Source organism: Vanellus vanellus, assembly GCF_965231255.1.
Source record: "Vanellus vanellus genome assembly, chromosome: 2".
In the NCBI taxonomy this organism is placed as follows: Eukaryota; Metazoa; Chordata; class Aves; order Charadriiformes; family Charadriidae; genus Vanellus; species Vanellus vanellus.
The window spans coordinates 19,333,576-19,345,400 of NC_138906.1; the positions used below are offsets into that span (position 1 = coordinate 19,333,576).

An 11,825-nucleotide genomic window follows, 5' to 3' on the forward strand; every position below is an offset into this window, starting at 1 on the left:
GATTCACTGAATCCAGTATGTTTGCTGTGTCCTTTAGCCCTGAACCAAGAAAGCCCATAAGCAGACGTTCAGCAAAGGGCCTTATGACTTGGCATGCTTTGCTTAAAAGTTAGGTGCCCAAACCTGGGACACAAGGTTTATTTGCACATCCAAGCTTCCTGTGCACCTTATAAGGAAGAACTGGATGCTTAGGTGGTTATTTGCAGCCACCACTGAACCCTGAGATGGCCGAGTCAGTCACCATGAAATGGCAAAAAGGAATTGCATTCAAACCCCTGGTTTCTGCATGAGCTGCGGCATGTGTCTCAGGAGCACCATTACAGCCTCCTGTGAAATGGGATCAGAGCCCAGCGCGCTCCTCTCTGCAAGGGGGTGCCTACATCAGAGTCCAGTGCCAACTTAATTTGCATATTTTACTGTGGGCAGTCAGTAGTAGAAAACAAGATCAATTTAAGGAGTAGGAGCAGATCCCTTATCTTTCCCCTCAGTGTCTTAACCATTAGGTTGCATCGTCATGCTTTGCACTGTCTCTGAAACCTCACTGTGCCCTGATGGTTTTTGTATTCTCTTGGAAAGGTAGGGGAACCTGTAGGTTCAAAATCTCTTGGCTTGAAGCAGGTCTGGAACTTCGGTGTCCCATTTTCTGGGTAATCAGTCACATGTTTTCTGCAAAAAGTCATTCCTAGCTCTCCATGTGAGTTTGGGAGTCACGTTCTCCCAGAAGAGCAGAACAGACTGCCCTTGCAATGCAGGTACCTAAATGCCACTTCTCTGCCCTGGCATGGCCGTATGGACCAGCCACACAGAGACCTCAGTAAGGAGGAGAAAACGCTTGACACAAACAGCTTCAGGTGCCCTTGGCAGTTCACGCCTCAAAATTTAACCTCCTACAGTGGCTCTCACGCTAAACAGTTTGGTGGCGTTTCAGACATCTAAACACCTACCTAAACAACATTGGAGGCACGTAAAGGCTTTGCTGACTTCCTGTCTCAGCATATGGCTAAATATAAATACAAACTGACAGCCGCAGAACACACCCATGAAAAGTTATGAAAAAAAGTGGTGTTTTAAGGAAAAATCTGATTCTATTCTGATAAAGCAGTTTCTGTACTTATGTTCAACTGAGGAAAAAAACACCATTTCATAAAATTGCCTCCAACTTTAAATTGTTTACTGAAACATTCCAAGTGATACTTAGATGTTCTTCATACCACAAATCGACAACAGGCAACAAGGTCATGCAGAACTACAAAAAGAGTAAAATGAGTAAAAGATCAGCAAGGGAAAATTTAAACCAGTGACAACATTCCTTGTCTCAAACTCTGTTTTTCCTATTGTTGTTATGGCAGAAATAGAGTTGCCAAAATACTTGTTATCTGGATGTGCTATATATTAGGATAGAAAATATATGCCACTAATTTAAGTTAATTGGAAATGCCTTTTTTTTTTTTTTGTCATTTTATATTATGAAATACACACATGACAGAGATGGATCTGTTCTGTGTTTGGTCTGTAACTATTACCAAATCCTACTAGATGCTCCAAAATGGAAAACAAGCACTTTGTAAACAAACAAAAAAAAGCTACAATACTAGAGGAAACATAGAAGAATTAAATCCAAGTGATATACTCAACACGATACTGCAAACTTCCACAAAAGAATAAGTGAACTATTAGAAAGTTTTAAAGTCTTTACACATTCTGATTTGCTTTATACATCACATATGTATTTTTATAAGATTGGTTTAAATAACCCAGGTGGCAATGAAAAAAAATCAGGAGTAGTTTTAAGCTACCTCACAGATTTATAAGTTATTCATGTATCACTTATAAGAAAAAATCCCAGTACCTTATTCATCTTCATGTTTTAATCCACGATAATTTCCTGCATTGTAGGCCTACTCTGTAACCCCCAAATTAAGTGAAATATAATTTTTATACTTACACTGCCTGGTGGACAACTCTGGATTTTTCAAGGAGGTACTCGGAAATCTGAGCTCCTACTACAGTGCCACCGCAAGTGAATTTCATTTCCAAATATTTTCCAAATCTGCTCGAGTTATCGTTGATGATAGTGCCTGCATTCCCAAATGCTTCTACGAGGTTATTCACCTGGAGGATCTTCTCCTGCAGAGTCCTGTTATTTGCCTGGATATGAAAAAGATATTGCTTAAAATTATCAGTAATTATTGAAATACATTCATTCTTTAGTGTTTCTTTCCTCTTCTAGTTGGTATTGTGAAATGTGACATAATCAGGGCAGCCCTTCTCATGTGAATCATGTGGGAAAGAAGGCATGTATATATCATGAAACCTGTCAGAATATAACCATCTGCAAACTAATGCCTGGCTGGAAGAGATAACACACACGACGGTAACAACACCACCAGAACTAATCAATTTCTGTGGTCCAGCACGCTTGAGCTGGCCAGCCTAGTTTTAGGATCCTTGTTAGCATCTGCTTACTGCTGCGCTGCACCGTACCAGTTGATCAATTTGCTTGCATCTCACCTGAGACATGCAAAAAATGACATTGTATTTAGACAGTTATGGTGGTCACTTCCCAGAATGACCTCGTCCCTCTGACAGCAATCTGATTGTGGAAGGAGGTGAAAAGCTAGAAGAGGATTTTATTTAGTACAGTTTGGGTGATTTGAAGACACTCAATTAAACAAAGGACAGACTCACAGCCCTCACTGCAGTGGGTACTTCCTTGCTGAATCCCCCAAAAATTTTCAAGTGACCCTAGTTCAGGAGGGAGGAAGGGGTAGATAGACCAGCATCATGTTCCAGTCTGACCTTACGGAAGTTCTTTGGAAAATGTATTACAGTCCTTCCCCTCTACCAATGCCCTGTGCGTAGGTTCAGTCAACTGGGCCTAAGATAGCAAAGCCTTACAGAGGCATTCCCTTTGAAACGTACCTTGCCCAGGACAGTGAGCTGCTGGACCAGAAGATGGGCACTTTGCGTCTTGCCAGCTCCACTTTCTCCAGAAATAACGATACACTGCAGAGAACAAGAGCGTGACTCTGAGCTCATTACATATCTCTCAGCTGAGCAAAGGATACAACTAAGACACCTCATCTTTACCTGATCGGAGTTGTATGTTACCATGGACTGATAACCTATGTCAGCGACAGCAAAAATGTGAGGAGGGTTGGCAGTCCGTTTGGCTCCAATATACAGTTTTGAATGCTAAGTGTAACAAAAATGAAAACATTATCAGTTCCCCTTAACAATATTTTTAATCAGAGTTTAATTTTATTTTCAGATTAGTGTACAGCATGCTGAGGTTACCAGCAGTGATGTTTTCTGAGTGAGCTGTTACTGCACTCACTATACCATGAATCTGTATGTATTTGGTACTGTAAGAACTGCTGAAAAAAATGAAGCACAATTTTGTATGATGTCAGCCCTGATTATGCTATGAAACTCAGACTGTTAGGAGAAAATTTAACGGTGCCAGACACCAAGGACCAACTTATAATATCATTTTACTTGTACTTCACATCCTCTTAGTATTTCTATATGATATTGATATCAAAACTTAAGATCTTTTCTGTACCTGTAGTATCTGATAATTAATAATGCCAAATTATTGTATGACCAGACTTTCATATCTGTCCCCTTTTGTATAATCGGGAGACAAATTCAAAAAGTTAAAATTTTATAGGCTTGCTTTTTGAATCATTTGATCAATTAAATAGCTATGGCTTCCCCAGCTCTCTTGGGAGGAAATCATAGAATCGTAGAATGGTTTAGGTTGGAAAGGACCTTGAACATCATTGAGTTCCAAGCCCCCTGCCATAGGCAGGGACACCTCCCACTAGAACAGGTTGCCCAAGGCCACGTCCAGCCTGGCCTTGAACACCTCCAGGGATGGGGCCTCAACAACCTCTCTGGGCAACCTGTACCAATGCCTTACCACCCTCAAAGTGAAAATTTTCTTCCTAACGTTTAATCTAAACCTTCCCTCTTCCAGTTTAAAGCCATTCCCCTTCATCTTATCACTACATGCCCGAGTAAAAAGTCCTTCCCCAGCTCTCCTGTAGGCCCCCTTTAGGTACTGGAAAGATACTGGAAGGCTGTAATAAGATCTCCCCGGAGCCTTCTCTTCTCCAGGCTGAACAACACCAACTCTTTCAGCCTCTCCTCATAGGAGAGGTGCTCCAGCCCTCGGATCACGCTTGTGGCTCTCCTTTGGACACACTCCAGCAGCTCCATGTCCTTCTTATATTGGGGGCTCCAGAGCTGGATGAAATACTCCAGGTGGGGTCTCACGAGAGTGAAGATGAGGGGCAGAATCACCTCCTTTGACTTGCTGGCCACACTTCTTCTGATACAGCCGAGGATACGGTTGGCCTTCTAGGCTGCGATTGCACATTGCTGGCTCATGTTGAGCTTCTCGTCAATCAGCACACCCAGGTCCTTCTCCTCAGGGCTGCTCTCCAGCCATCCCCCACTGAGCCTATATTTGTGCTTGGGATTGCCCCAACCCAGATGTAGGGACCTTGCACTTGGCCTTGTTGAACTGCATGAGGTTGGCTTGGGCCCACCTCTTGAGCCTGTCCAGGTCCCTCTGGATGGCATCCCTCCCCTCCAGTGTGTCTACCTCGCCAAACAGCTTGGTATCATCGGCAAACTTGCTATGCCCCCAACTCCTACCTCCAGCCATTCACAGAAGTTCTCCATGGGAAGTGGAGGAGAAGAAATGCTCCCTCCCATAAAGAGAGGTAAGATTCACCTGAATAAATGCACTTATCTGTACAGATACTACTTCTGAACCAGCAGCTATGAGCTGCTAGTGCCTTTACACTCCATGGGGTTCTAGTCAACAGATCTCATGAAGTTTAGTACAATTTATTTCATCCTAGAACGACTGTTGAAAGTCACTAGAAGAACAACCACCTCAAAAATCCTATTTCTATCCACTGATTAAAATGGATGACTTGCTCAGATATAGCTGTTTGCACTTTAGACATGATATAGACATGATCTACATTATAGACATAAAGATAGCAGAAATTAATTTTTTCTAGAGCTTTTCATTTTGGTGCTGAAATTCAGCACACGATGTGTGTCAACATGCACTTGAAGGGACAACTGTGTTGGTAATTCTGTTTTTTAGAGTGAATTGTAGTAAATACCAAGAATGGTCTTACTTTATACTTGACACAAATATTAATATTTTAATGGAAATCAGAGCTAGTTTAAAAGAACCAAACCTAGATTTTCATACCTGTGAAGAATAAATATCTATGTTCCGAAATGGATTGACAGCAATGAGAATGTCCCCAACATATGTGTAAATCTGATCTTTGGAGTAACCCTTCTGCAACTGCTCTGTTACTGTATTCTGATGGAGAAAGAATGGGAACATTGAATCACATGGGGAAAATAAGAATATTAGGACAAAGTATAAAATATTTACGTAGTTACAATGAGTAAGGATAAAGAGGGAAGGTATTAATAGTCAACTGAGAGTGCAATTGATCATGATCATGATCAAAAGTGAGGAACACTTTCAAACACACTGGCATTCCTAATTTCTTGTGTCCAAAGTCACTTCAAACAATATATACTTAGAGATCTCCAAGTGGCTGTAGAAAAATGAGTTAATAAGTACTAGTTTAATTCAATTAATCGAAGGTTTCCATAAGACAGCCCTGTCTTCATTTCTAACACTACAGCTTCACGTAACTCATCAAGCAAGAGCCATATGCTTGAATTCATAACTGCCATTACAGCTACTCTAACATTACTCTCAGTTATGATAAACACAGATGTTCAACTGCTTGGATCCTATTAATGTAAACAATCAGGCTGTATTCTGTATTAACAACCCATCTCTGCTGTGATTGTTCTTAGCTGCTGCAGAGCCAGTTCTCCCTGAACCAAGAAAAAAGAAGGGCCCTTTTTAGTGGCATACCCAATTTCTTTACATAATTTCCCTCAGTTTCTTCAGCATACAGAGCTGGGTACATAAAGTGCTTGGTTAGGTTTCCAACCAAAACAGGACATAGCTGGGTGAAAAAATTCAAACCAGCCTTGAGACTATTCTGAGGTACACGTGAAGATATTTAGGCCCTATTCCCACTGGAACAAAATGACCAGCAGCAGAGGACTACAGAAGGAATTGCTTTCCCTCCACATCCATCTGTTCAGTGTTGTGCACTGTGTTCTGGTTAATGCATTTAAAACCTGAATTCTCAGCAGCTGAAGAGGTTTCATTTCCTTCACAGGAAAACATAAGGAGAAAACCTTGGTTTGCCATCGTCTTGATAAACTACTTCCTTTTCAGTTTCGAACGCTACCTTGCTTTTTGCCATAACCAAATTCATATTACCAGAATTTTTTAGGGGAACTTCTGCCCTTTTTGAAATTATTTCTTGCACCAATAGAGGGTCTCCTGTGTCCTGGTTTGACCGTAGTTTTGTATATATTTTGACAAAACCGTAGTTTTGTACATATTTTTCATTATTTCTTTTAATTTTATTATTAATATTTCATTAAAGTAGTTTAGTTCCTTCTAAACTCATAAGTCTCTTTTCCTCCTCTGCCTCTCTCTTTGAAGAGGGGTAGAGGGGAGCATCTGTCGGTCCCATCTGGGGTCCCTCAGGTCCCCAGTAGTGGATTTGGCCTAAACCACAGCACTCCTGTTTGTCTCTTCTGATGGGGCTATCTAAACTGGAAGAAAAGTTTGAATGGAAGAAATGAGACAGCTCTGAGAAGCTGCCATTCATATGTGAAAGAGATTTTAAACTGGATTGCATTTAGTAAAATACCACATAATCAAATGATGCCTTTAGGTGAAGGCTTCCTGAGAACTTTCCTGAGAATGCCCCACCTCTGAGGAGATGGGATATATGTCTAGTTCACCGGGGTTTTTTTGTATCTTCTCTTTAGCTCAGATTGTTTACATGCTTCATAGCAAAAGATAAAAACCAGTCTTGCTAGCAAATGGCTATTCCCAATACGAAAAAAATGCTTAACTCTGGACTTTGTGCAGCAGATGAAGTTTGGATTAGCTCAATTAGTATTAACTAAACATTAAGCTACTATAATAAAGCTCTTGGATGATGGAAGATGTTCTGTGAATTGTTAGCATTATGTAGTTTCCCAGCTCAAGAGCCACATTTAGTATTCCGGACTGACAAAGATACAATATACCAGAGAAGTTTTACAGTTAAAGAGAATGTGAATTATAGTCTATGCACAGCCCTGTAGAGGAAGAATGACAGTTGTTTACAACCACTGATGGCCTCTACGACCTGCAGATAATGTGCTGTGGCCTGATTCTTCTTTCTGGTTTTGAAGCTTAAAGCATAAACACAAGACCTCCCCCCTCCCTTATGCATGTTCCCCTGTTCCTAGCAGACTCATTTTTGAACTTTGACAAAACAGTGAGATTTGTATCAGTAATTTTGTGAAAAGGTCACCAGAAGGCATTGAGAGGTCAGAGGCTCAACTGACATAAATTGATCTCAATGCATCTCCACACCAGAGTAAGTCAGTGAGAAAACAGCCTAGGAGAGTATAGCAAGCTAGTTTAAGACGACTCTAAATGTCCAAGCAATAGGGGAAAAGGTGCTTGTTCTTGGACCTGGATCAATTTCAGGTTAACGTATCATTGCAGATATTTAGCTTGGATAATAAAATCCAGCAATATAAATCCTGTTAAGCAAATGGTGCTACAATACTGCTTGGTCTAAGGCTCTAACTGCAGAGGGTGTTCTAACTTTGCGTTGGAACCATTCCTGACGCAGCGAATCTCATCTAAAATATTCAGCATAAACTGGTAAAATGCCATTGCACACTTACACAATTGAAGTGTGACAATATAGTTGAACTTGAAAATCAACAGCACACCATTGTGTTTTAATACATGATTACCCCTCTTCAGGAAAATGTGAAAAAGAAGGTTCTTACCTCATCCAGTACCTCCAAGGTTGCTAAGTCATCTACCTCTTCCTGGTTTGAAACTAGTGACTTACTGTAGTTCCCTTTCTTTGTATGAATACGTTCAAATCTAGAAAAGAAAGACATGCAATTCCTGATGTAACGAAATACAGAGCAGACCTTGCATCTATAACCATCTTGAAGACAATTCGGCCAAAACATTCCAGTTTTCCACTGTTCTGAATTCAAACACACAAATGTTTGAATAACAGGACTGGATATAACTTCTTAGTGCAGCACATCTGGTTTGATCCCACAACTGACACCATGAAGAACTTTTTCACTGGACAGATCTCTGCTTGATCACACCCCTACGTCAGCTGCATGACTGGAGCTGTGCAGTCCAGGGGAAAAAAAAACATATTTATAAAGCATATAACAGTCAAACTCTGGCACCTACCTGCAAAAAGAAAAATGACCCAGATAAAAATTATGGATAGGACAAAACCAGGGGTGTATGATGAAATAGTATGGCAAGGACAATGCAGACAAAGCATTCAGGATGGAAGCATTTCTAGCTTAGTAATGACAATGCTCTAAAGCCTGGCTGAGATGGCCACACTGTAGAGCAAAGTGCTACTGAACCACGGGGGTATGTGAAATACATCCTGATCAAAAAGAATTTTCTCAGACTCTACAGGAAAAAAATCGTACAAAATAAGGAAACAAAATTTCAAATCTTTTTCTTATCAGGGTTAAATTTAAACTAAGTTTATCTTAAACTGAAATTTCTTTTCTCTGTTAAACAAACCAAAGAAAACTTTATGCAGTCTTACAAAAATTCCCCAAGACTAGGACCATTCTCTATCCAAGAGTAAAGGCATTGCTAACCAAAGCAAAAGCAGCAGAAAATGCAAGGTTTACAATTCACATTAGTTATACCTGCTTTACGAGATGGGGGGAAGATCAGGGAAAGGGGAACTGGATTAACAGCAGAGTTCACAAACTAAATCAAGCTCAGATGTTTTCTACCCAGGCCAAAACTTTAATACACAGTGAAGAGAGGACAGCAAAACGACAGCAGCTGCACCAAGATGGAGAGTTAGAACGAATGAACGTCACACTGACAGGGCAAGCTAAGAGGCTTCTGAACTCCCACCGTAAGATTCACTGCAGGGTTTAATGGGCTGTACCCATTCCACAAGCATCACCTACTTCATGGGTGCTACTTCAGGTCACACAGGCTGTGCATTGATGTGGGGCGCAGGTGCAGAAAGTCAAGCAGGCACCCACTTGGCATTAGTTACTGATTGCCAGGACTGAAGAGAGGCTGGAAGAAATGGGCAAATGATGCCCTCCCAAGCTGGGAGTGCAATCAAGATCTGCATGATGGAAGTGCAGGCACAAATGTGCTTCATCTAGCACCTCTTTCAGTGTCTCTTGTCTCTAATGATAGCTCCCTGAGGGTGACAGAATGGCTTGTCCTCACCCAGGTGCCAGTAACGGAGCAGTTTCTTCCTCCCTTAGGCAGGTGCCAGCTACCACTGGAGTCTTTCCATTGTCCATAGTGCAAAGCCAGGAGTTTCACACCCACCACAGCTGACTAATTCTGCAGCCTTAATATCAAGACACAAACATGTAAGATTTTGTTGCAAGAGCTAGCATAGTTTCATGGTCTCTGTGCCAATATCGGAACCCAATACTCAGCGTGGAGGCTAAGTGACCAGGAAGCACAATAACAGTACAGATCAACAGGATCTGCATTCCCCTGATGGAAGAGAGGGATCAAGTCTTGTCAGCTTTACACCCAGCTATTTGGCAGACTACTCTCAAACTGTTGTTAGGACCCTGGAGATGAGTGGGAAAGCAACCCACTTCCAAGTGTTTTCTTTCTTTCAGTATTTACTCCAGGCCAAAAAAAGACTGTTGTAGATACAGTTATAAGGATGATGGTGAGGCTAGATTACATGGAAATGAATTACATGGAGGTGAAAAGCAATGGAAATACTACAGTGCAGTACCAGAGCCTTATTACTGCCACGCAATACGGAACATGCAATGTGTGGGCCTATTCCCACATGACCAGTGCAAACAGACAAGAAGAGACGCAGGAGGAGAGCATGTCTGTGGGAGGGGAACAAAGGCAGCTCTTGCTGCAGTAAATCCATAACTGGACTGTAATTTGGTATGTGTTTAAATATGTTGAAGCAGAAAACACATAGGAACACAAACAGGCAACATCAAAAGGGATGGGTCTGGTGGAAAGCAATCACACCTCTCCTGGGTCCGATGTCGTCTTCTCTTTCCTTTGGAACCCATTTGTACCGTAAGAGCTGTTCTGGTTGTACTGTCCTTGCAATAACACTGTGAGACAATTGTTGGTTGTATGTACCCACAGGTTGTATTAAAAGGATGTAGTAATTTTAAGACTTAAATTAACTCTTCAGCCTTGTGTGGTCTGCTGCTGCTTGATTTGCATTTACCAGCTAAAGGATATTACTGCATTCAAAGCCAGAGGTGCTAGCAAAATCCTACCCCCTCAACAGCGATCTGTCCCCTCTATAACCCACGCTCCTATTGATACTTCTTTTTAACAGTTTCAGTTGAAAATTTGTATTTGGATAGTTGAAACAATTTCTCCATTGTTCCTCCATGAAGGTCATTTTGTGTCCAGAGGATGCATCTAGTATCAGCATGACTTTGAGAAAGACCTATCAACACGCACATGAGGGAAAGATGCGGGAACTGCAGGACTACGTCAAGCTCTGCTGTTCTATTTTTTTCCATTGCCGAAGGAAGACCCAAAACAAGACATCTGTCAAGTTATGCTTTCCATTTCTGGTGGAATTGTTACTCATCGAATACACTTAAAAAAAAAAAAAAAAAGTTACTGCTTGTCAGTGAGAGACTGATATTTCCCAAGATTTGTTTCAATTACCATTTTTCACTTAATGTACAAAGTTAGCAAGTGCCTTGCAGGAAGGGAGGGGAATGCTCCAGTCGTGGAGATTTTTTTTTTTTTTTCAAGAAAACAATCTCTATTTATGCCAGGGAAGTTTAATTACATAAAATTGATTCTCTTGTAATCCTCTTCAGCTGACATTACAAGAACACTAGTGCTTGTTAAACCAGATTATATTCTCCATTCTCAAGAGTACAGCAGAGCGGCAGATTTGCAGAACACAATATTTTTCTGCTTTGCTGTCAAAGGGCACAGACCCCTCAAGGGCAGTTATACTGCTTCACTTGCTAAAACTCCAGCCACTTAAAAAAACCACATCGGTGCTGTTGACATCAATGCTGAAATTTCATTATTGTCATGCACATAGACGTTGTGAACTGAAATAACCATGTTTCTCTGTTCTGTTCAGAAATTATTTGTTGGAGGCATTAGATCTTACAGCCATGCTCAACAAGCAATTCAAGCAGCTAAAGGCCAGAAACATCAACCCAGTATGGAGAAGAAAATGAGTCAAGGCAGCATTGTTTCTGTGCATCCTCCTTCACACCCCCCCGCTTATCTTTCAAGATTCAGTTAAATCAAAATGAGGCAACTGCAGCTTTTTCCTCTTCAAATTGTCAAAATGTATTTAAAAGATTTCTGATAGTTCCAAAAATACCATGAAAAGGGAAGTGTGACTCACAATGCCCTGTTGAACTCTCTGCCTAAACCGGTTGGAGAATCATCTACAGACTAAGAAGTGACAGGAAAAGGGCTGGCCTTAGTCTGGGTGTAAAGAAGAAACTAAAAATAATCAAGTTTTCTGTAAGGTGAAGGTGGGAACAGCTGTACAGCTCCCAGCAGTTACAAATAGCATTAAAAGTGACAAACAGAAAAAAAGCAACACAGAGAAACCTGTAGAGAATCTATCATTGCTGGTGATTCTGTTTCTCTGGAGGCTACACAGAACAACAATAATTCACTC

At 41.1% G+C, this 11,825-nt stretch overlaps 1 protein-coding gene across 1 annotated transcript in view; it reads right to left on the reverse strand.

Moving 5' to 3' along the window:
- Window positions 1-9,465, reverse strand: part of LOC309669168 (myosin-IIIa-like) — a gene marked incomplete at both ends in the record, with an annotated part of 63,342 nt that extends 53,877 nt beyond the window's left edge. The window contains 6 exons of the mRNA XM_082479771.1: window positions 1,946-2,148; window positions 2,923-3,006; window positions 3,091-3,195; window positions 5,240-5,356; window positions 7,930-8,029; window positions 9,389-9,465. Of these exons, the coding sequence (XP_082335897.1) occupies window positions 1,946-2,148; window positions 2,923-3,006; window positions 3,091-3,195; window positions 5,240-5,356; window positions 7,930-8,029; window positions 9,389-9,465 (686 nt within the window). The remainder of the gene's footprint in view (window positions 1-1,945; window positions 2,149-2,922; window positions 3,007-3,090; window positions 3,196-5,239; window positions 5,357-7,929; window positions 8,030-9,388) is intronic.
- Between the last annotated feature and the right edge of the window lie 2,360 nt (window positions 9,466-11,825).